At 43.9% G+C, this 25,953-nt stretch overlaps 2 protein-coding genes across 2 annotated transcripts in view; both read right to left on the reverse strand.

Moving 5' to 3' along the window:
• Positions 1 to 1,015: 1,015 nt before the first annotated feature.
• On the reverse strand, positions 1,016 to 3,560 carry LOC125548452. The gene is made up of 7 exons (XM_048712042.1): positions 3,474 to 3,560; positions 3,280 to 3,381; positions 2,816 to 3,174; positions 2,526 to 2,732; positions 2,206 to 2,439; positions 2,085 to 2,130; positions 1,016 to 1,371 (listed from the first exon to the last, which is right to left on the reverse strand). Exons 3-7 carry the CDS (start codon positions 2,897 to 2,899, stop codon positions 1,352 to 1,354), a joined length of 591 nt encoding a protein of 196 aa, XP_048567999.1. The 5' UTR covers positions 2,900 to 3,174; positions 3,280 to 3,381; positions 3,474 to 3,560; the 3' UTR covers positions 1,016 to 1,351.
• A 103-nt stretch (positions 3,561 to 3,663) lies between these two features.
• Positions 3,664 to 25,953, reverse strand: part of LOC125546855 — a 66,239-nt gene continuing 43,949 nt past the window's right edge. The window contains exons 3-7 of the mRNA XM_048710967.1: positions 9,238 to 9,499; positions 4,667 to 4,857; positions 4,418 to 4,541; positions 3,948 to 4,202; positions 3,664 to 3,858 (exon numbers count right to left, since the gene is read on the reverse strand). Of these exons, the coding sequence (XP_048566924.1) occupies positions 4,126 to 4,202; positions 4,418 to 4,541; positions 4,667 to 4,857; positions 9,238 to 9,499 (654 nt within the window). The 3' untranslated portion in view covers positions 3,664 to 3,858; positions 3,948 to 4,125. The remainder of the gene's footprint in view (positions 3,859 to 3,947; positions 4,203 to 4,417; positions 4,542 to 4,666; positions 4,858 to 9,237; positions 9,500 to 25,953) is intronic.

Genomic DNA, 25,953 nt, shown 5'->3' on the forward strand with positions numbered 1-25,953 from the left:
TGACCAACAAATCATTCGATGTGATGTTGGCTGCTTTCCGCAAAGCTTTCCCAGATGCGTCTGAGCTGCCACACACCTACAGTAAAATGAAGAATTTCCTTCATGTTTGTAAGAATAATTGTGTTTTGCTCCGGAAGGATTATGCCAAGTTAAGTGAATGCCCGGAATGCAAATCATCAAGATGGAAAGATGGTGATGCTGTGAAGAGGATTCCTCATAATGTTCTGTGACATTTTCCAATTACACCAAGATTGCAGAGGTTGTTTCATGATGCTGAAACAAGAGAGGATGTACTGTGGCATTCTAGGAACCAGGAGTACAGAGATCAGAATGTAATGAGCCATCCATCACATGGTAGTGAGTGGAAACGCTTCAATCAAAAGCACGAAAAGTTTGCTGCTGACCCGAGAAACATTAGACTTGGCTTAGCTTCAGATGGATTTAACCCATCACTACACCACGACACTCAAATCAGCGTCAGAAAATCTATCGCCACATGTCACCTAAGGCGACACATTTAGTGTCGGCAAAGAACTTTAGCGACGGAAGGGAGCTGTCGCCTATAGTCCTACCGGGAAAGGTCATTGCCGACAGATAAATTTATGCCGACAGAAAGTATGCCAGCATTGGTGATATTTACGCCGACAGGCATTTCTACAGCGACAGACAACTTTATGCCGACAGTTTGTCTGTCACCACACTATGCCGACGGATTGTGTGATACCATAGATACGCCGACGGTCTTTCTGATACTACATGTGCCGACAAATAGTGCATCACCCATTTCTATTCCGATGGTTTATCTGCCAATATGTTATACCAACAGATAATCTGACATGCACCAATTCTACCGACACACTAGGTGTGAGGGTTATACATTTCAGCATAAATGCAAATGCAGCTATTAAGATAAAATTAAAATCATAATATTCAATTCATTTTCAGTATGCAATACAATTGCACTCTTCTATTCATCAGAAGATAACAGCCAATCCATTCATTCAACATATATAAATGATTCCAAATGCACTCTTCCATTCATCACAAGATAGCAGCCAGTGCATTCATCCAACATATATAGAAGATTCACTAGTTTTCTTCACTCAAGTTAGCTACAGCCATTAAGGAAATACCCAAGTCGACATTCATGTCATGGCCTATTACAAAATATGATGAGCAAGTTCTCAAGAGATCAATCGTTCGATCATTTGACTACTACAAAATATTATGGAAGATACCCAGTCTTCGATCAAGTGGACATCAACTTCCATATGTACAAAATGCGTCGACCATGTTCCATGTTATGGACAAAAGCGATCAGCGGAACATCCTAGATCAACTTCAGTACTTGCTACTTTCTCCCATTTGTCCCTGCAAAAGAACTTGTATCTTTGAGCAATCTTAGAAACTGAGAATAACAAAATGAAGTCAGGATGGAAGAGACGTGATTTTCTGGACCATAATACTGTACAAAATGCTATATATTTCACTCCAAAAGAAATGATAAAAAATAGTATGCTGACTGCTGCTACAAGTTATGTACAACAACAGAGATTTTATATATTTTCAGTCTACAAGATATGATATTTTCAGTCCAAAATGTAGTTTCTCTAATTGGTTCTCTGTAGCTTTCTTTTTGAGAATTGGTCTATTGTACTAGCTGCTAGCCTGCTAGATGCTGCTCTCTCGAACCAATAAAAACTCCATAGAAGATCTTAACTCTCTCATGTTTTCCCCATTCTCCCTAGGACAGAATGAGGAACCAGAAATAAATAAAAAACAAAACAAGCATAGGAGATTGTACGAGGACACAAACAGGTCACAGGTACATGTACTATAAAGAAGACAACATCACAAGTAGATCAAATACTTTCGACAACAGAATTGCAAAAACGTGTGCACACTAGCAAGCATAGCCAGCACCACTCCTCGATGAATGAAAATCAAATACTTTCAATAATAGAATTGCAAAAACATGCTGATCCACACTACTAGAGGTACTGTTAGTGGTATATAACTATATATACTATTTGCTCTCAGTTCTAAGTGTCAGATAGAGATGGTGACATTGACAGAAATAATACCTGAATTGTGCAATGACGACAACCGTGACTTGCTGCAAGGTTTGATCTACAAAAATAACAATTAGTTAGCATCATGTGATAGTTTACACTAGGCAGGAAAATGTATATAATAAATTTTTACCCTATTTGATGGCCATGCAATGGACATGTGGTGAGCATCACCCATTGTTTGCATCCCATCATATCCACGAGCAAGCTCGGCCTCTCTTTTCAATACAACATTCACAAGAACTTCGTAATATTGCAGCCCAAGAACTTCACCTCCCACTATGGTGTCTTGGTTGGTTGAGATAACCATTGCCTTTGCCACAGGATCAGATCTCACCAAATGATATAATATGACATCCCTACTAACCTAATTCATGCATCGTCTATTAGAAACATGAAGAATGGCAAACAAAACACAACAAGATGTATGTAGTTAAGAGATGAGATGATTACAAGGTCTTCTTGATCGTGAGAGGCTTGAGAGGCCTGACGGGTGCTTGGAGTGGCCACATGGCTTCTAGAAGGTAAATGTGTGGCTGCAACATTATGGCTAGATGGTATACACTTCTGGATGAACAAGCCTCCATCTTTCTGGACTGTGTCATGATGACCCTCATGTTCCTCTTCCTCATTGTCATCATTTGGTAAAATACGTGAGAACTATGGAGGGACACAAAAAGAAACCAAATTAGTGTACCTATGATTCACGTATCTTAACAAAATTTGATAATTAAGCACTCTACCACGGGTCGAGAGACATAATTAGGAGGTGAAGGTGTGGGCGTTTCAACACTGTGACTTCCTTGTGAAAACATGGCGTGCTGCATCTCATCGAAGCATAGTTCATTGCTTGCATTCTCTCCTTTAGAGTTGAAACTTCTTGTTCAACATGTCGACGAAGATGTATTTGCATTGCAAGCTTTGTTGGCAATTTAGCTTTTGTTCCAGGCGCGCCCACACTCTGTGGAGTTGGCCCCGTACCCAACATAGGGACACGTCCTCTTGGTTCCTTCTCTCCAAAAGTATGTGCATAAAGATCGCCTTCTTCAATAGAATTTCCCTCCAATTCTGGGTGGAGTTTAGCTTCAGTTTGAAGTTTCTTCTACAAGAATAAAGCAAAATGAGACACCTCAAGTTATTTCCATGATGAAGCCACATGCACGATATTATTACAGAAAAGAGATGATGAATGGTACATGTGACTTACAATTAGTGGCATTGCTAGTGGGGCGGGAAGTCCATTTTTCTTACCTGTATGTACTTCGACAAATATTTGGTCTCTTCCTGGATAGTACCCTAGTTTCTGAGCCTGCAACCAATTTGTTTCACTAGTAACTAAAACAACCAAAACCGATGTGATACATCACTTTCAGAAAGAAGTGCTTGAGCAGTTGAGTTTACCATATCATGACCAACACGAGCAAAACTCTTGCTGCCAGCTACATGTAGCAATTTCAAATTGGAACGATTTTTTTTGTTTCTAGCACTGCTAGCCTAAAAAGGATGCAAACAGTGAGTTAAGCTAGGATATAACACGAAGACATTAGTTCAATTCTAACCCAAAGTAAAACAGTTTGTGCCTTACCTCAGATTCTGGTTTTCTCCACTGATCGATAAGTTGTACCCAATCATCCTTTTGAATTCTTTCATCACATCTTTCCATAAGTTCCTCATCTGTCAATGTGGCATCAAACTTCTCCTTTAGGTATGACTTAAATTCTCTCCATTTCTTTGCAGCTGCGGTCATAAAGTAATCGAAAGCAACTTCATCCACCTCAAAAAATGACTGGACACACATGAAAAAGAAGCCATTTAGCGAAAGCTAGCTAGCAAAAACAGAGACCATAGGAAAAATATTTTGACAATATGAACTACCTTTATGTCATCCCATAACTTTAACTTTAACTCGGGATCAACATATCTCCAATCCTTAATTAGCACTGACAATTGCTTCCTTACGAATGTTCCAATGAAATTAGCAAATGTTTTACCATTGCTACCAACAGGCTGACCAAACTCATTTAGTTCAACCTTTTGTTTTGGTTGGTCTCTATCATATATCTTCCTTAATTCGCTGGGACCCCTTCCTCTCTTCTTTTTTTTGTTGTATAGTCACAACTGAAGCATTTGCTTTACAATGCAAAAGGAATGAGTGAGAATCTGAAGTCATAAATCTAAATACATTGTCACACTCAAAAAAGTTATAATGCAAATATAAAGACATAAATTTGAAGTGTAAATCTGCACTCATAACTCTGATGTGTGCAGGAAATGAACAAGTTTAGTGCAGAAAATGAACAAGTAAGACTGCAGCGAAAAATGAGAATGGAGCAGCACTAGAATACCTTGAATGTCATCTAAGCCATGTCCTATGGGCTCATTATTGGGATCTTCACCATCGTGATTTAACCTTGACTGGGAACGCAGATTACACCCTCCATTTGCAACTTCACTTGTGCAGTTATTTGTCTAGGAAAAAAGAATAAATATGTGTGAAAGATGGTATACAATGCTCCATCCAATGCTTGTGAACAATGAGAAGTACATTGAATGTAAACAATGAGAAGTACAGTAACCAATGAGAAGTACACAACCTTTTTCCTTTTCCTAGATGGTTGTGATGAACCTTTCTCAGTGGAATTCTTGTTTCCTCCCAATGCTTCATTCCTTTTAAGTTCTATAATTGCTCTCACCTTTCTCTCATTTTCTGCAATATTTGCAGGCCTCGTAGTTTCATCAAGCAGAGGGACCTCGTTTCCTCCTCTTGTTCCTACCATCCTTTTTCCTACAAGTGACAAATGTTAGAACAAGATGCTTAACAGACAACATTGGATAAATATGCATAGCAAGCAAATTAAAACACAAGGCAACAAAAAAAATGCTAATGCCCCTTACTTTCTAGATTTTTTAGCACACACAATTCTCCCATCTATGTCTGCTCTAGCACAATCAATACTTTGCAGATCATCATGGAAACATGAATAGATATGTGGATCAACCATTGGCATAGCGGTCTCTACATCCTCATCTTCAGCTTCATGCATGGCATATGAGCCCCTTGGATTGTAGTAGCTAACAGTAACCCATTCATCATCAATTGGGTCTTCAACATAGAAAACTTGAGTTGCTTGTGATGCTAAAACGAAAGGCTCATCCGATATATTTTCACCAGCATTGACCAAATGCTTGAAATTCAGAGAAGTTACCCCGAGGCGATCAACTTTTACCCACTTGTCTTTCCTACGGTTGTCAACCCAATCACATTTGAAGAGAACTATTTTTCCTTTATTTTCATAGTTCAACTCAATAATTTCCTTTATGATGCCGTAAAATGTTTGGTTTCCTATTATCATATTATCAATGTTTCCTTTTTCATAGCGTGTAATCTACGCAATTAGAGATACACCACTATTTTGCATTGGCCTACCATCATCATAGGACTGCGTATGAAAATGTAACCCATTTCTAGTATAGCTACTAAACTGTTGTGCAACTTTGAATGGCTCCTGAGCTAAAATACTTATCTCCTCTGGCACTTTGTCACCCATTTCTTCCACCTGTGAATGTGGAATATAGTGTTTTGAAAATTGGATGAAACTCACTGCATAGATATACATAACAAGAAAATAGAGACATGTGACCACTTACATGCTTCTTAAACCACTCATGGAAGGACTCATGCTGGACACGACTAATTTGTCGATTATTTTTAAGACCAATTGAGGAAAGATATTCCTTATGCTTGCTGCAAAGTATTCATCACTTCGACAACAAGCATAAATAAAATGCAAATTGCAAAACAAAAAAAATGGACAACTTACTTCAAATAAGGTTTTATGTGGTCGTAGTTGAACAAGACATATCTATGAGCTTGAATCCAAGTCTTATTGTACAATAACACAGAATGTTTGCCAACTAATCCTCGACTAATGTTGCTGAAGAAAGGTGTGGTACTACTAGTTTCCATACCCAAACCTTGATCATTTCTAGTTTGCCGAGTAAACTGAGTTTCACCTTTTATATACCAAGAACAATACGTAAGAGTCTCATCAAATAAATAGCTCTCGGCAATAGATCCCTCTAGATGACTTCTAGTATGAACAAAGCCCTTACACCGACACAAATACCTACAACGAGATGAACAAATCAAGTGACAATGTTTATTTGCAGAAGCCTACTATTGCTGCTACAAAAGTGGTCGTTGACTATTACCTTTCTATAGGAAACATGTTGCGAAAATGCACTGGACCAACTATTTTTGCTTGGGCTGGAAGATGCACCATCAAGTGTACCATAATATCAAAAAAGGATGGGGGCAATATAGTCTCAAGAATGCTCAAGGTCTCGGCTATTTCAGCCTCTAATTTTTCCATATCACTAACAGAAATAACATGTGAGTAAATCTGCTTGAAAAAATTGCCAACACGAATCAGTGCTGCACTAACTTTTTTGGGCAATAGCCTTCTCACAGCAAGTGGTAGCAAATGTTGCATCAAGATGTGGTTGTCATGGCTCTTTAGCCCGATTATTTTCCTTTCCTTGACATGCACATTACCACGTATATCAGCTACTAACCCGTAAGGGAACCTAGCTCCTTTAAATACTCCACAAAATAACCTCTATTGGGCAACATTCATTTCATAAGGTGCTAGAGGTAAATAAAATTTATCTTGTACTTCAAGTTCAACTGGATGAAGGTCACTTCTAATGTTTAGAGCTTGAAGGTCCAAGCGAGAGTTCAGATTATCCTTAGATTTCCCATCAATGCATAACAGTGTTATGTTCTCACATACATTTTTTTCTATGTGCATGACGTGTAAGTTGTGACGCAGCAACAAACTCTCCCAATATGGCAGCCTGAAAAAAATAGACTTCCTTTTCGAAACTATTAACGTCTCATCAACCTTGCGCTTCCGCTTGGTTTTGTTCTTCCCGGAAGGATCCTTCCCAAAAATGGTATGCATATCTTTCGTCTGAGCAACAATTTCTAATCCAGAGAGAGGAACTGGCGCTGGCCTATGCTCAACAATGCCATCAAAATAATGGGTATTGGACCTAAAGGGGTGGTCTTCATGTAAGGACCTGTGATGCCCCATGTAGCATGTCTTGCTACCATTATTCAGCCTAAGAGAACATGTGTCAGAATGACATTCAGGACAAGCTCCTTCACCGGAGGTGGTACAACCAGCTGTATACCCTAGGCCCGGGAAATCATGAATGGTCCATAATATGGCAACCTTCAAATTAAATAACTCTTCTTTTGAAGCATCATATGTTCTAACACCGTGAATAAACATATCTACCATATCATCAACTAACGGCTCTAGATAAACATCCATATCACTACCAGGAGCATGTTTACCAGGAATCAACAATGTGAGAAAAAAAATTGATTGCTTCATGCACATCCAAGGAGGGAAGTTATAAGGAATCAAGATAACAGGCCAAACACTACAATTAACATTATTGGATCAAAAAGGATTAAAACCATCTGCTCCATATCCAAGCCTAAAATGGCGGATGTCCTTAGAAAAGTCCTCATGCAACTCATCAAAATACTTCCGTTGAGCAGAATCAACTGGATGCCTGACCAAACCATCTTTTGTACGCCCTTCATCATGCCATCTGGTGAGAGCTGCTGTTCTAGAACACATAAACAACCTCTACAGCCTTTTCTTTATTGGAAAATAAGGGAGAACCTTCCTAGGTACCTTGTGGACATGTTTTCCATCTAGACTCTTCTTTTCAGATTTCCATCATGATGTATTGCATATTGGACAAACATCAACCTTAGCATGATTTTTCCAGAAGAGGATGCAATCATGTTCACATGCATGAATACTAACATATCCAAGTCCTAGGCATTTCACCAATTTCTTAGCCTCATTATAGTTCTTGGCTAGTGAGGACCCTTCGGGAAAAGCATCATTAAGTAGATCTAACAGTAGGTTAAAACTTTTATCTGACCATCCACCAAGCAATTTGACATGAAGTAGTCTAATTATGAAACGCAATTTTGAGAACTTACACCCAGGATATAGCTCTTGACTAGAGTCATTTTTTCAACTTTTGAAGAGCTTCTAAATATGCATCGGTCTGCTCAGAAACTGCGTCATCTTCGAAATCCCCCTCCTTATCTAAACCGCCCCCCTAAGTCTCGAAGCAAATCAGAAATGTCATCCTCTTCAGGTGACTCCTCCTCAACCTCATTCTCATGAGCGTCAGGAACATCCAAGAAAGAAGAACTAGATTCTCCATGAAAAATCCAAGTTTTATACCCACGGAGAAACCCATCACATACCAGATGCTCACGCACCTCTCTTTCTTCATTCCAAAATGAGTTTGAACAGTTCTTACAAGGACATAATATTTTGTTTCCGGATGAATTACTAAATGCAAAGCTTAAGAATTTTTCCACCCCTTCCAAATACACCTTTGTGTGCCTACATGTTATATAAATATGCATATGCATCAGATCAGATGTAGTTAAATAATTGCTTAGTACCCTATAACCGCTAAAAAAATTGTGTTGTACCTAGGCTCATCCATCCACCTTTTGTTCATGGTGGCTGCACCTTCACAAGTAATTCACAGACTACTAAGTGAAATATACACTCAGAGTATCGATGTTGCTGCAAAAATCTGCATTCACTATGAAAATACATATCAAATAGACATAAACTTAAAATAGGGGATTGAGCTTCTAAATCAGGCTGGATATGCACATAATCATAAGAATGGGCTAATAATTAACTAATTAACGCATGGATCGTGTCATGATATCCTAACCCAAACGACACGAGCCAATCGATTAGTCTAATCTGGGAATTCCTCTATTCAGGTGTTCTGCTTTCGAAGTGCTCCTACCACAACACTCCTAATAATGTTGTAGAAAGTGCTTCCAAAGTGTTTCTACCAGCATACAGACAATACAGAGAGGGTAAAATGTGGCCTGCACTTGCGCCGGTAAAAGGGGTGCTAACTAATGACAACCAAAGCTAATTGCAGGAACTAGGAACAGTTATTTTGATAACTGAAGTAAGAACAGTGAAGCTAGCGGGTCTGACTTGGAGTAAGAATTTCAAGTTAAACTATGATGGTATGACTGTAGGATTATGTTAATGCAAGAGAGAGAGATCTGCAACGGTGGATCCTTGTGTCTGACCTTGCTGCTTCTCCTTGACGATGGTAGGTTCTGCTGCTCCTGGGCGCAGGGGAACGCGCTGCTGCTCCTTGGCACGGCAGACGGCGCTGCTGCTCCTTGGCAGATGTGGGGGACGGTGCTGCTGCTCCTCGGCGCGGCGGACGGAGCTGCAGCTCCTGGGCGGATGTGGGGGACGCCGCCGCAGCTCCTGGGCGGATGTGTGGGATGGCGCTGCTGCTCGTCGGCGCGGCGGACGGTGCTGCCGCGGCGGACGGAGCTGCTCCTAGGCGGATCTGGGGCGGGGGATCAGAGAACAGCCGGGGTCCAGGGGACGGGCGGATGGTGCACGAGGGGGGCGGGGGGGGGGGGGGCAGGGGACGGGCGGAGTGTGGCACGAGGGGGGGGGGGTCAGCGGACGGGCGGGGTGGTCAGGGAATGGGCGGCGGCGTGCAGGTTGGGGAGGCGGCGGCGGCACTAGGTTTAGGTCGGGGCAGGCGGCGAACTGTGTGTCGAAGGGATAGGTTTAGGTCGAGGTAGCGAGAGAAGATTGGGGATCGAGGAGATATTTGGTTATGTTTTTTTCTTTCTCTTTTTTTTCTCCTGTAGTCTGGCTCGGATGTTTCACATGGCGCGTGCATGGCTCACTTTTCATGCCATATTTTTTGTGCGGGCCGAAGCAAACAACGCTGACACTTTGTGTGTCCCCATGAATCGGCGACACACAAAGTATCACTAAAGTACATATATTCCGACAGAAAATGCATCGGTGATCTGGTGGTGATTTGGCGACAGATAGTGTGTCATGAGGCTATATAACAACAACATACTGTGTGTCGGCATAGTTTGTGACAGAAAAAGTGTCGCCGATGCTCACTTCTACCAACAGACGCATGTCGTCTTTGTAGTGTCGTGGTGTAGTGCATTTGGCCACCACAGCGCCACATATAGCATGTGGCTAGTGCTTGTTATCCCTTACAACATGCCTCCAAATGTCTGCACCAAAGAATCAAACTACATGATGGCCTTGCTCATCCCAGGTCCAAAAAGTCCTGGAAAGGATTTTGATTTGTTCATGGAGCCTCTTGTGGAGGAACTTCAACAGCTATGGAGGGGTATTATCACTCGAGACCTATATAGCAACCCACCAGCTGATTTCTTTCTGCGTGCTGTTATAATTTGGTGCATCCATGATTATCCAGCTTTGGGCACTATGTCAGGGCAAACAACACATGGTTACAATGCATGTGTTCGCTGTGACAGGAATCCGCTGTCATACACAATACTTAGCAAGATCTGTTACATTGGACACTGTCGTTTCCTTGCCAAGGACAAGCCGCATCCTAGAAAATACCGAAGACATGTGTTCAATGCAAAGCATGAAAACTGTGATGCGCCAAAGAGGCTCACCGCCGATGAGTTGCAACTGGAATTAGAGAAGGTCAGGCATATTACACCAGGAAACCATCCTGATAATGGTAGCAGGAAAAGGAAGCGTGGCAGGGGAGAAGAGAGATTATCGTTTACCCGCAGGTCCACTTTGTGGGACTTGGAGTATTGGAAAGATTTGGATCTGCGTCATAATCTTGATGTGATGCACATCGAGAAAAATATATGTGACAACATTATCGACACACTTCTTAATATTGAAGGCAAGACGAAAGATACCTTAAAATCTAGGATTGATTTGACACACCTGGGTATCAGACATGATTTGCAGGTGCAAGATGAAGGTAAACCACGGGATATGGCACCAGCTGTGTACGTCTTGGACAAGGTAAAAAGAAAAGAATTCTACGAGGTCCTGTCACGTGTGAGAACCCCACATGGATTTGCTTCCAACCCTGAAAGGAGAGTTAGTGTAGATGGAAACAAGGTACAAGGGTTGAAAACTCATAACTGCCACGTCCTACTTCAAAGGGTTTTACTTGTTATCCTTAGAGGATTGGGCCGCCCTAACTTATACAGAGCAGTTCCAGAGTTGGGACAATTCTTCAGGGAACTCTGCAGTGGAAATATCAGGATAGATGCTTTAGAGCGTCTTAGAGACAAGATACCAACTACCCTATGCGACCTTGAGAAGATATATCCTCCAGCCTTCTTTGATGTGATGGTGCATTTGGCTGTTCATCTACCTGATGAGGTACTACTTAGGGGTCTAGTACAGTATGGCTGGATGTACCCTATTGAAAGGCGGCTAGGCACTTACAAGGGCTATGTTAGGAATAGAGCTAGACCCGAGGGTTCCATTGCAGAGGTCTACATTGCTACAGAAGCATTGACATTCTGCTCAAAATACATTGAAACAGCTGATCAGCACTACAAAAAAATACACTTCCATGATGATACGTGTTTGTCACAGTAGGTCGCTTTTTTGTCATGCATGTACATCCATGACAAATTTATGACAGAATCAAGATAGTCATACCTATGCCGTAGTAGAACTGTTCCATGACATTACCAAAATTATCATCACGGAAGTGTCCACTTCCATGACAATAAATCGCACGTCACAGAAGTGCTTTCGTCAAGGGTGACCGACACGTGGCATCCACCGTAACGGAACGCCATTAAGCTATCGGGTCGGGTTTTGGATCCGATAACCCGTTAACAGCCCCGACCAATGGGGATTTTCCACATGTAAAATCATCATTGGCTAGAGGAAACACGTGTCGGCTCATTGTTGGGACAGATGTCATCCACTCACTGGACAGAAGGCACCTATGATACGTCGACACGTGGCACGGCCCAACAGTGGCCCATTCCTGTGAAAAGGCCGGCCCATTTAACTTGGTCAAAAGCTGGCGGGCCGGCCCATGGAAAGCCTGTTAATGGCATGTTTGCATATAGCCCATTTACAACCCACTAACCCAAGGCCTGTTATGCCCTATCCGAATTAGGCCCAGTAGCGTCATCTAGGCCATCCAATATGATTCCAGCCCGTTTTCACTTCTGGCCCATGTATAGCCCATGATGTCTTTCGGCCCATATGAGGCCCTTTGTAACTCTTGGCCCATTAGCGGCCCGTGCTGAAACTGGCCCATAATGAACAGTGTATTACTTTACACCCATTAACGGCCCGTGGTGAAACTGGCCCGTAATGAACAGTGTATCACTTTATACCCATTAACGGCCCGTTATTACGCTGGGCCGTTTCCAGCCCAAGTTAACTTTCAGCCTTCTGAGGGCCCATTTATTCTTGGGCTCATTTGCAGCATTCAGTCACTTATGGCCCGTTACTGTCATTTTCTGTTTGTGGGCCAAATTCAGCCTGTCGTTACAGTCGGCCCGTTTGTGGACCGTTAGTCTGTTGGGCCATTTTCATAGCATCACCAAATACGGCCTATTAACGGCCCGTTATGGTCAGCCCATAAAACGTACGATTTCCATTAAAGGCCCGTCTACGACCCATTAAAGGCCCGTACAAGACCCATAAATGAGCCGGTGGCCCATGGATCCTACGAGACGTACAAGGCCCATGGATCCTACGAGACGTAGAAGGCCCATGGATCCTATGAGACGTAGAAGGCCCATGGATCCTACAAGACGTAGAAGGCCCATGGATCCAATGGCCCGTGAAGGGCCATGGTCGGGCGAATAGGCCCCCGTTTGAACGATATAGCATATTCAAAGAATTATCCTACTCAATACTATAACCTCTAAAAAGGCTACACTATTACAACAAAGAGATCAAGGCATAGAAAGGTAGAATAATCCTACACTATACAATAAAGAAATTACAGCCGATTATACCCACTGGGCATTATGGTTCGGCACAGGTGATAATAAAGCATACACAAACATCAAATTACATACACTGGGCAAATACAGCTCATACATCATGGACGCGCATCAACTTAACTCCATTTGAACTATAATCTCTTCAGAAAATAGGATTGGCCGGATTCAGATAGCACAAATTTCAGTCTGCAAAATCTCCAATTCCTTCATGGTTACCTCAGTGTCTTGTTTCGTTTTTTGACTCCTGCATCTAATACCTGCATGTCCAGTCTCAACTTGTTGATTATACATTGACAATCATGTACACGTTGTCTTGCCACCTCTAGTTGATGCTCGAGAACATCAGCACATTCCAATTCCAATCCATAATCATTCGGTAACGGTCATGCTGCACTGCTCGCAGATCTTTGTGTTGATGTCATTTCATCCTAAAATGTTTCTGTAAGTACACATGACTAGGGCAAAAATATAATTACAACAGTGAAGCGAACAAGACACTATTTTGTACTACATGGCAAAACAGGACTAACAATAATGTTACACGTCACTTTAAAAAAATGTTACACGTCATGAAGCATAAGCAGGTGATATTTTAAAAATTATAAAAAAGATAGTCTGTGCAGCCTGCATACAGAAATCCCTCTTAGCTCACCAGAGGAGCATGATGTTGGGGCCCAATCGAAAACACAGACAAGTTACAAATTTAGACAACACCTTGCGTATAAGTAAGCAAGCAGTTGGCCATTCTGTGCCTCAATTAAAGTCTTAGGGAGCATAATGAACAGCAGAGGGTTTCATACAAACATACTACAGCAGGCAAAACTATGCAATCATTAGCGTAGTATAAACTAGATTGTGAGCCTCATGCAATAATAGTTGGTTAATAGACATCAAAGCTTCAGGCACACTTCGGCAGAGTAATTAAATGGTAAGGCCTTTAATTATGTCAACTAATAGTGATACAAGTACCGAACATCAGGCATGATTATTTGGGCATCTCATTAACTGAGGACAAATAAAGCAATTGAAAAGAGAAAATTAACTATGCCTGAAACAAACAAGGAATTGAACTGTTGAGTTGCATACAGTGACTTACCTTAGCAGGTTGAAGAGGCTCAGCGCAGCTCCTACTTCTCTTGCAAGGCTCCTTCCTAACATCTTGTACTTGGAAATCCTCAATCTTATCTTCATTGCACCCCCTCTGCAAGGTGACACAAACTAGTTACTCGTCTCTTGGAAGATAAATATGCATACTTTCTAGTCTGTGAACACAAAAGGATGAGATTATAACAAAACAACACCACATAATTATGTCAACTAGTTACTCGTCTCCTTGGAAGATAAATATGCATACTTTCCTAACATACTTGCCTACTGTAGTGTACAACCAAACCTTTATGTCACCTATGAGTTAGACAAGGCCCCACTACAGCAGCCCTTACTGTTTAAATCGTTGACAAGCTCTGTTAGAGTGTTAGGTCAAGAACAGCAAGTAATCAAAGCAAACAGTCCTAGTATGGTTGGCTGATGCAAACAAGCAATTGAACAGATGTGTGAGAAAATCTTACATATCAAGAAAAGAAGCAAAGAAGGAGGCTTAAAGACCATCACCTGACTGACCAGATTTAAGGGGCATTTAAACATCATGTGCAACGTATGAACTAACATAAACATTGCATATTCCAGATTCTACAATGGAATGCACATGTATTAGGTTATGCCATGTATGATGATGCCTAAATGTACAGATAGCAGGCAGGAGTGATTCATCATTGCACGCACAATTGGATTGCAGGTTAAGGGCGAGTTCGATTCTGCTTTTTCAGGGCATATTGTCAAAATAAGCCATAAAAGATGTAAAGAAGTCATTTTTGAGTTATGGGCTTGGGCTTAACTAATTTCGCTTTGGAGGGGGGTGTTTCGGGTAGAACCTTAGTAAAAATTGAGGGGAAGGGGAATAGTGAAATGACTCTGTTGTCTGCCTATATTACACTCAAAATGCAACTACTGACGCCCGTGTCACACCTGACCCTCAAGTAAAAACAAACACGCAAGCATTCATTGCCCTGCCCGCTTGCATCTCCTCTCCCCTTTCCCTCTACCTCGATCCCCTACCTGCAGCACTAGGGTTCCTCCAGCGAGCCGTCACCATTGGTGCACTACATCTTGTACTTTTTCATTGTGTAACCCTACTGCAAGTTGACACGGCTAATTTCAGACATCTCTACATGATACTACATTGCATATCCCTTGCGCATATTTAAACCACCAATTAACGATTGTGTGCATACCATAAACTAGCCATGACTCTGTATGTTGGACTAGCAGGCACTCTAAGGGAGCCTAATGTAGTGCACTGGAATTCCTACATGCCACCTACGATTTTGTGTAATGTACTGCCCCTGTTCCTAAATATATGTCTTTGTAGAGATTCCAGTATGGGCCACATACAGATGTATATAGATGCATTTTCGAGTGTAGATTCACTCATTTTGCTCCGTATGTAGCCTATAGTGGAATCTCTAGAAAGACTTATATTTAGGAACGGAGGTACGAGGTAGTATCATGTATGACATCTACATATCTAATTTAGCAGCCAGTAGTAGAAATCATTGTCTGCACAAAGGGATTACTGGTCGAAAATCCTAGCAAAGCACGCTGGCAGGCACAGAACAATACAAGAGAGAGAGACGCGCTTACAATATCATAGCAATGCCTCAGTCCAGGATCTTGGTTGGCCAAGCTGTTAGATCCAGAAGAAACATCGTCCTTATAGTTTTTGCCAGCTGCATAACAGGTAACAGCGACCGGTTAGTATATTTGAAGTACATCGGGTAGGTGATGCTGGACGGGTTTAAAGGTGACAAGTACCTAGGCCATGGCGGGTGCTTGGCATCTCTCCAGACTGTGGGAATCAGGTTAGAAACATCGAGGGTGATGACGCTGCGCTGGCTGTCGGGGTCCGGTAAGGAGATCTAGAACCGTCGAGTAGGGTGTTTGTGGAGCGGCTCCGGTAGGGTGGACTACGGTGTGGGCGAAGCGGATCTATGGCCGTGGACGAGGGCGTAGGTGAAGCTGCTCCGGTGGTTTGTTTAAGGATGGTGTCGACGATGCGGATCTGCGGTCGTGGACGGGGCGCCAGAAGCTGCTCCGGTGGTTGGGTTAAGGGTGGTGTCGACGATGCGGATGTGCGGCCGTGGATGGGGCGTCAGAAGCTGCTCCGGTAGGTTGGATGAGGGTGCGAGGAAGCGGATCTGAGGCCGTGGACTTATGAGTTGGCAAAGCGGCCCCGGTAGGGTTGAGAATGGTATAGGCGAAGCTACTCCGGTAGGGTTGAGGAAGGTGTCGGTGAAGCGGCTCCGGTAGGGTTGAGGAAGGTGTCGGCGAAGAGGATCAGAGGCCGTCAACGGGGGCATCGGTGGGGCGGCTCCGAGGGGTGTGGACGAAGCATCTCCGGTCGGGAGTACGAATGAGCCACTGCAGATGCGCGGCGGTTGACGAGAGTACCGGCGAAGCAGATCCGGCGCCATGGACAAGGCCGACACTGAATGGGCTGTGGTACAGTGGTGGATGAGCAGTCTACTTGTTTCTAGGGGAGGTGGGAGGGGTAGATGCGGCCGCAGAAGCAGATCCGGCGAGGTGGACGCCACTGGTAGTGAATGGGCTATGGTACACCGGTGGATGAGCAGTCTAGGGTTTCAAGAGGGGAGGGGAGAAAGGGCGATGAAGTACGGACGACGTGATGTAAGATGCTCTGGTGTTGTGGAGTTAGTCGTTTTTGCGGGAGGGGGAGAGGAAATGGGGGTGCCGTGTAGTGGGGGAACCGGAAGTTACCAAAGCAGTCCCGACCTACCCGACCTATCATGTAGATGAGGGCGGTATTGTAACTATTGGTCTCCGTGCACCAAGGACAAAAGGGGGATTTCGCATGCTAAAGACTAAGGTGGCGGAAATTTTAGAAGGAGGTGGGAGATTTTGCCGCCCGCGGGATCGTTCGTATCCAGTTTCAACTAATTTTGGACCGTGCTAGTGGGAAGGTCATGCAAGACTGTGAACACGGGGCACGCGTCAGCAGTTAATAACTGGTCTGAAGTCCACCCCAGAAAAAAGACAATAACTCGGGATGATGCGCCGATAACTTGGACGTTCACACGGGTGCGACCAATCGTACGGGTGTAGTGGCGCGTTCACAAAAAAGGGATCAAACGCTCAGCCTATGTATATCTCGTATAAATAGATAATTTAGTGCCATTGGTTATTTACTTTAAACATAATGCATTGACGTGTTAGTGTAGAGGCGCACAAAAAGAAATGGATATTGTAGTCAGCTACTTAAAAGTGTTACCTCATATGATTACATAGCCTCCATTAAATAAATTGCATACCCGTTGAATTCATATTTGAATATTACATATATTACTTCAAAATAGAAACTTAAATCATCCAAGACTAATGAATTTGAATGCAAGAGTAACAATGGTGCATGTTCATGATAGCTACATTGGTTGTTTAAACAAACATCACTATAACTTTGGCATGCACAACTAAAAAGGCTTATTTAAATAGAAAAAAATGTGATATGTGAGTGTCCAATCTTTATAGCGTTGAATCGATATTGTACCTTTGGCCACGATACGAAGTAGATATTGACTTATGTTCAAGCGATGCATGTCCACGATCGCTAGATAGTGATACGTGAATGAATTGTGCAATCTCTCTCACACACATACATATCTCATTTCCCTGTGGGCATCGGAATCACACACGCGCACTTCATGTATTTCTCTCCCTCCGTCAGGGTTAAATTGTCTTTCTACCCCGTCCTACAAGTCTCTCACACAGATACACACACGCTCTCTATGTCTAACACGCCCACCCCTTTAATTCCGCCCACCCACAGCCACTAATGTCTCTCACACATATGTTATCTACCTATCCCTTAATATAGCTAGATATGTGTCACACAAACTCCTTCTCCCTACTAGCAAGATGCCCATGCATTGCATGGAACATCAAGATGCATTTGTATGAGAAGTTTATCTTCTGGGAGAAAAGGATGAACGAGGGAATGCCTTATTTGCAAATGCGGAGAGGGGTGTGGGTATCTTTTTGCAAAATTTCCATAGTTTCCTTCCTATCCGTCGGATATAAATTGGATGGCCTATATTGCTGGATGGCAGGAACACCATCATCACCAACTCTGTTTTTTATAAGAGTAGAGATATGTGAGTGTCACTGCCCCCCCCCCCACACACACTTCCCAACACCGAAGGAGTAGGGTGACACCTCGATCTTGATACTAATCTATCGACTGGCATCTCTCTCAAACACACACACACACACACACTACCCGGCACCGAAGGAGTAGGGTGGCACATCGATCTTGATAATAATCTATCTACTCCTCTTTCAAACACACACACACACACTCGTTAGTTGTGCCTCTGTGCCTACCGCGCACACTCTCGATACGTCTTTCTCTCCCTCCCCCCAAGAATGACAGCAGAAGGGTGACAACTCGATCTAATCATAATCTGTCAATTGGTTTCTCTCTCAAACATTGTGTCTCGGTGCCTCGCTCGGTAGCCCCCTCGATATGTAGACTTCTCGCGTGCGCATAGCTGTAGTGACGATGACGCTGAACCCAGTGTGCCTTGTTTTTACCGGCCTCATGTGATAGTTTTCACCCTGTTTTCTGTTAATTAACAAGGAAACATTTTCTTTGTTACTACTAGTGAATCTGAAATCATTCGGGGCAGACAAAAAATATCACTTCAACCCAATTATTGCAGCAACTATTTTAAAAGAAATAAGCTAACTGCCTGTGCGTTGCACGGAACATCAAGATGCATTTGTACGAGTAGTTTATCTTGTGAGAGAAAAGGTTGAACGAGGGAAGGCCTTATTTGCGAACGTGGAGATACGTGTGGGTATATTTTTGCAAAATTGCCATAGTTTCTTTCCTATCCGTTAGATATAAATCCGACGGCCTATATTGCAGGATGGCACGCACACCATCATCACCAACTCTGTTTTCTTCTCCCTCCGTCCGAAAATACTTGTCATCAAAATGGATAAAAAGATATGTATCTAAAACTAAAATAAGTCTAGATACATTTCGTTTTATCCATTTTGATGACAAGTATTTCCGGACGGAGGGAGTATTTGTCTTTTTAGAGATTTCAACAAGTGACTATGACCGGACCTTACCAACATACTCAAAAAAGTAGTCCATAATTTTGATGTTACCCTCTATTCTTGGCGGTGCAGTGCCATCTGGATACCTCATAAATAAATAAAGTACTACATGATACTAATATATGATACATGGCGCAGGAGTACTGAGTATTATTAATACAGTTTTGCTAGAACTCATCTAGATGAGATATAATTTGGTCTCATTCGTCTTTTATAGCCATTGGATGTGATGCTATATAAGATGCGTGTGTGCTGACGTGGGTTGTATTTGTTCTTGTGCAACAAACTGACCACTGCATGTCATGTTTGATAGTCTCAAGTCATTAAAAGCATACAAGCCCCACATCTCTTCTTGGTTGATTCCTCTATTTATGTCAAAAAATAAGAAACAATGTGAGAGTTAATGCACCACGCCTATGTGTTTACTATTTGGTTTTTGTAAGATGACTTAATACTCACCTAGACGGAGGGAGTATTCGATTTGACAGCGGGCGGCGCAGTTCCTGATATGGCTTTAATGCAGACGAGGGAGGGAGTAGCGGTTCCCGATATGTTGAACGACCAATGCATCCTCCTTCAATTAATGCATGAGGGAAGTAATGGGAGGAGGTCCGGGAAAAGAGGCTGCATGATGTGAATGCAACACAGTTTGCCCTCATTGCCCTCATATAAAGGCGCCCCTCCATTCCAATGCATCTACCACATCGTACGCACCTAAGAATTTGCCTAAGAACCTACACTAAGCGCAAAAGAGCTCACTCCAGACCCATGGAGGCGATGCTCGTGAGCGGCCAGCGGCTGCGCCAGATGGTCCACGACGCCGGCCTGCGGCATGGAGCCGAGGATTGTCTCCAGACGGTGTTGGAGACTGGCTGGTGGATGACCGCCTTCAACGCCAACTACGACTCTCAGTTGGACCAGATGATTGTTGCCACCAGCAACAAGTTCACCATCCTCAAGAAGCTCGTGGACGACATCGCCGTACTCCTCCAGCCCGCGCGCCCGGGCTCCTCATTGCCTGCCACCCTAATCGACCTCCATGGCCGGAACCTCTTTCAAGCACTGGTGGCCCTGCGACTGCCCGCCGACGCCATGAAGAATGTCCACCTGGAGGTCGCGCTCGCCGCGAGGCGCCTCGCCCTGCAAGAATTCGACGACCTACACATCCACATGTACGAGGAAATCGTGTACATAGGTATCTACAAGGCTAGTGAGGACGCTACGACATTGGCCTTCCTCAACCAGCTGGAAGCCTTGGATGCCTTTGCTGAGAAGCACCTCGACCTCGCCACAAAAGCCGCCGCTTCTTAGCCGCTGGTCGGTGGCCCGGCGCACTAAGTTGAGGAGGAGGAGGTCGTATGTTCGTGGATCCATCTTTCTTCTTGCCTTCTGTAACCACCACTGCGATCACATCATCGTGGCCTTAATTCTTATTGTGTTGTCGCATTCTCGTTCCAGTCAATACCGACATGTGCGATCCCTTTGCTTAATTATATGCATCACTGTAACTAGTACTCCATCCGTCAATTTATAAGTTGTGCTTACCTTTTCCATCAACTTCGTGCAACGCGCGGGCATCTTGCTAGAAACACTAGAATATGTCGATACAATCTGTATATGATAGTCCATTTAAAATCTCAAAAAAGACAAAAATTTAGGTACGGAGGGAGTAATATATTAGGAGTATATCAAAACAATAGTGATTTCTTTCAAGTTTGTGAACAAATACTACTATTCTACTACTTTGGATCCATCGCAACGCACGGGCACATTGCTGGTAAAAGGAAAAGGCCTGCCGCGTTCGCGTCGCACCCCCACACGCCCGGGAATCGGGAGTACAACACGGCCCGTCCGACACGACACATAGCTTAGGGAAGGAATGTTGCCTAGCATTTTCACTTTCATGTGGGACCGCCGTTGAGCAAACCGACACCCCGCCCACCGCCGGGTTGGAAAACAGAAACGAGGGGAAGATCTAGCTGTAGCACGGAAGCCAAGAAATTTGGTGTCAGACGGGGCTCGTTGATAGAGTAGGAGCATTCCGTACTAGTACTACTCCTACTAGTACCAAGTTTGTACTCCTAATACTATATTACTAGTACTACCACTATACAACTAGTAGGTACGTGCACGGCACAACATCATAGGAACAAAAAACGGGAAGATCTTGTTTTGGGTGATTTATCTTTTTTTCAATCAACATAGTATGAATAATATGATGTGGGGGGCACCCATGAAGCTTATGTGGCTTGGTTGCATGGCTACGGAAGGTTAGAGAAAAATAAATAGATAATGTGTTTAGAGTGCACTCCACTAAATAGATATATATACTTTGGATCCATTGCAACGGACCGGCACATCTATATATATACCCCCTATATAGTGTGTGAAAAACTTTGAAAGTTGGTCGTTGGATGAAGCCAATCCGACGGTACAAAGATGGCAAATCCGAGCACTACTGGCCGTTGGATATCATCCACCATATTCTGCCACATGTATAATCTAGAAGACTCCATGGTTGAACTTAATTCATGACTAAGGGCCTCTTTGATTCATAGGATTGCAGAAACACATGAATAGGAAAAAAGTAGGATTGGAATGGCATGTTCATTGGATCCCTATAGGATTTGAGTTTGTTTGATTGTGTCACATGAAAAACAAATGATTTCTTTCAAGAGGTTGGAGTTCATGTTAGAATTCCTGTGAAACGTAGTACAAATGAATCCTTAGGAAAATATTCTACATGATTCAATCCTATGAATCAAACGACCAACGTAGGAAAAATTCCTAAGGATTCTAATCCTTCAAAGATCCTATGAAAATCCTTTGAATCAAACAGACCCTAACTTTTCCACAACTAAGCTTAGGCAAAGTTATTAGTTCTTCAAAATGAGAGAAACAAGTTGGCAAGCCTAAGGGAATCTTGCCACATTTTTTGTGTGTATGTCATGTGGGGCCTTAGTGTGGCTTGCCTAAGGTGTGGCTTGAATCAAACACTCGCCTAAGTTAATCAAACTTGCCCAACCTTACATTCCACCAGATTTTGCCACATGTTAGAATCCAGAAAGCTCCATATGTAGAAGCATAATGCACAAACCACCAGAATCTCATGCGTGCAATGCACATGTACCTTACTAGTACTAGTTGGTAGTAGTAAGAAACAAATTCCAGTTTTGGCACGAGCTCGTACTACGGGAGCACCACAAGGCCTGCCGTAGGAGTTACATTTCCCTCTCAGGGCCCACGGGACCGAACTTCAGTGGCTTAGTGGTAGAAACAAGGAACGTGATGGTCGACGTGGTTCAACTTCCATGGACAAGCTGTCATGTCTGCTGACACATGTATATCAAAACTAGAGTGTTTATATTTCAAGCACGTGAACAAGTATTATTCTACTACTTTGGATCCATTGCAATGCATGGGCCAGGACATTGGTAGTAGTAGTGTCCATCTCTATCTCTAGAGGCCTTCCCTCGTTCATCCTTTTCTCTCACAAGATAAACTACTCATACAAATGCATCTTGATGTTCCATGGAACGCACGAGGATGTTTCCTTGGGGGTCTCTCCAGCGCGGTGTGGCCGTAGTTGCAAGTTGACGCCCCTTGAGATGCCGACGTTGAGGGGCACTCGGATTTCCTCCGATGAGCAGGTAAGATGAGTTTGATCACGTAGTAAATGCATTCTAAAGACTACTTCCGTGTCCATTTCCAAATTCTCCCCCTGCCCACTGTTTCACAGGTTAGGCTCGGTGCGAGTGGAGATTGGCTTGCATATGTATGGGAGGGTACCAACATCAATTTGCACAACATTTACAACGGTGAAACCGTTCCTGTAGAACCTTTGTACAACATTGGGATCAGCCATGCAACGGGCAACCGTATGAATTGCTACGATGGAACCATGGTGAGATTGAATAAGATAGCACGAACCTTGCACATGGCAGTCAAAGGCGGACCATGCTGTCTGCGGCCGATTTGTTGTCGTACGAGTAGGAAGATGCCATGCTCCTTTCTAACCGCATCTTCGCGGTGACAAACCAGGGGACTTATTTTGTATGGGACACATCCTATGATATACTCCCTCTCTCCTAGTTTATTTGTTTTGAATCTTTTCGTTTTATAATTTTCAAATTCAAATTTAGAGCTCCCCATCATATGTTGAGATTACAATGTCCATTAAATCGTTGCGTGCATGTATAGTAAAGAAACAAATCTCGAGTTTGGCACGAGTTCGTGTTGCGGGAGCACCACAAGCCCTGGCGCAGGAGTTACATTTCCCTCTCAGGGCCGTCGGGACTGAGCTTCAGCGCCTTACTACACCTACCTTTGAGTCAATAACATGTGGACCCGATAGGTGACTGGTCCACATGTAATTCTCCCATAGGCAGAGGGGCAGTGGGGCCAAGAGGGGTGAGCCACAGGTCGGGGGACGTGTGGTTTCATGGGTTCGAGCGGCGTCGTGGGAATCGCGGGTGGCTGTGGTAGAAACTTGATGCTCACCGCATTTTAGGTGGCCCACATGCCATGCACACAAAGGCAGAGGGGCGGTGCGGCCGAGAGGGGTGAGGCGCACGTCGGGGGGCGTGGTACACGGCTTCGCAACAAGGTCTTTGGACCTTGCAGCTATCTCGTAACTCACACGGGCATCGAGGGCAGCATATTTTATCCGCCTGTACGTCAAGGGATAATTCTCCCATCCAGACGACCTTAATGCCACCGTCTCGTCACCCTTCTGAAGATTTGTACCGAGCACAAAATTTGCTACGTCGAATAAGGATGGTGTATGTTTATCACAAACTTCTACAAGAATTTTGATTCTGGTTTGTAGGTCAGCGATGCTATTCAAATCAAGGTTGTATGGCTCCAGCTTCTGTTTGTCCCCTTCGATGGCTGCCCCACAGAAGTATACGTCTTCCCGAGACAAGAAATCATGAAGCTCACCTGGTATGGAGGGCGAGTGTATGATGTGGTACACCAAAACATCATCTTCGAGGCACAGCTGAAGGACGACAGCACGCTGGATCTTCCCAGGGGCACACTCCGCGTACTCTGCGTTGAGACCGATGACCCTCGTCTCTACCTTTTTGAGGGAGTTGGATACATTGTTGATCCACTACCGAACAACCCTTGGGTGGACGGTGACGGTGGCAACTATGCGCATCGAGCCTTCAACGAGGACATGTTGGACGCTAAAAACCTGCATCTCAATCTCTATCGCCATTTGGAACCGCTGGAATGGAGGGCTATGGTTTGGAGAATTAGGATTAGATGGCTAGTCTAACTGAAGTAGTAGATGATTATTTAAAGAGGTTAAAACAATGTGAACACAGTGGGGTTTGGATGCAAATGAAGACGAAGGGGAGGTGAAGAAGCCTAGGAGAATCAGTTCTCGATGGAGAAGTAAATGGGAGAAGTGGCATGCAGGCAGTTGATTAGACGGCTAGGTAGACTAAACGAAAAGGCTATGTGGGTAGACTGATGAGTCGTACCTGTTCGTGTACGTGCACATCCTTCCTGATAGGTGGGACCTATGCAAATAGATAAAAAATGTGTCGTAGTTTTTTTTGAGCGCGTGAGTGGGAGACACAACATTCTCTGGTTAAGGAATACTCCATCCGTTTAGGTGACTGTAAGGCACCTTATGAAAATCAGGTTTTCCCAAAACCTTTAGGCATGGAGCATTAACTTCATTCTCGATCCCCTCCCAGCCTCGTTAGCTAGTGTTCTCTTCCTCTGCTGCCGCGTTCTACCTTTCCATTTTTCCTCTTCTCAAGTGTGGAACGATCTGCATGCCATCCTTGATGCACCAGAACGACCACTGCATGCATCGCGGCAGAGCGTTGATTGGGCATGCACGAGAATTTGGTTCTTCTCGCAATATGGATGATACCTGAACGATGAAGTGAACAGGCATGCTAGCACGGGAGACCTATTTATGCCATACAATACTGGAGTACTCATGTACCTACTACTACTACTAGTAGTAGTAGTAGTAGTAGTAGTAGTAGTAGAAGTAGTAGTAGTAGTAGTAGTAGTAGTAGTAGTACAACTGTGGTACACTTGATGGTCAAAATACTATTCATCCGGTCCTCACAGTGAAGTGACAACACCCTGCGCCTGACACTAGTCCAGGCGGCGTGTTCGGGTTACCAAAGTTAGCCTCACCCTGTGCACAGTGCAATCTGTCACCGCCGTTGTACAACACATTGGCGCCTCGCCTCATCTCACTCGCCTCCCCCAGTACCACTATTCCCTCGCTAGCCGCTCCAGCACCGACATCCTTCTCCCCCGTAAATCAAGCCCCCTTCCAAACTCCACCATGGCCGAACGCGAACCACGCAGCATCCATATGAGCCGCGATTGGAGCAATCTCCCCAGTGACATCCTCGACCTCTGTTGTTCGTGTATGGATATGTTGAGCGCCCTGCGGCTGGCCGCATGCTCAGGGGACATGCACACGGCCATCGTCGAAGTGAGGCCTAAGCCTTTTCAAGACACCCTGCTTGCTGCTATCTGGTCTTGCGAGATTGGCTCACCATGATACGGAGGCGTGCATGATGCCCCTCGACTTCAATCCGATCTCCATTAGCCGAAACTTCTTTGCAGGTATGTAGTGGGTCGCCGTACATCATTTCCCTCGACATCGATCCGATCACCATCGCCCGAAACTTATTGGCAGGTATGTACTAGGTCGGCATGAACTCCCACTGGATGGCTGCCTTCAGAGAAGATGGTAAAAAGTTGGTGCTCGTGAACTTCTAGACCTCCCATGAGATTATCCTTCCTCCGTTGGATTATATA

This window comes from Triticum urartu, chromosome 3 (assembly GCF_003073215.2).
Source record: "Triticum urartu cultivar G1812 chromosome 3, Tu2.1, whole genome shotgun sequence".
NCBI classification, from domain to species: Eukaryota; Viridiplantae; Streptophyta; class Magnoliopsida; order Poales; family Poaceae; genus Triticum; species Triticum urartu.

Bases quoted from the DNA above. Each gene is read 5' to 3' on its own strand.
- LOC125548452 (XM_048712042.1), bottom strand. From the start codon at position 2,899: ATGCAGCACGCCATGTTTTCACAAGGAAGTCACAGTGTTGAAACGCCC. The intron at 2,733-2,815 runs GTAGAGTGCTTA...GTCCCTCCATAG, and splicing joins ATTATGTCTCTCGACCCGTG to TTCTCACGTATTTTACCAAA. The intron at 2,131-2,205 runs GTAAAAATTTAT...TTATTTTTGTAG, and splicing joins TTGCATGGCCATCAAATAGG to ATCAAACCTTGCAGCAAGTC.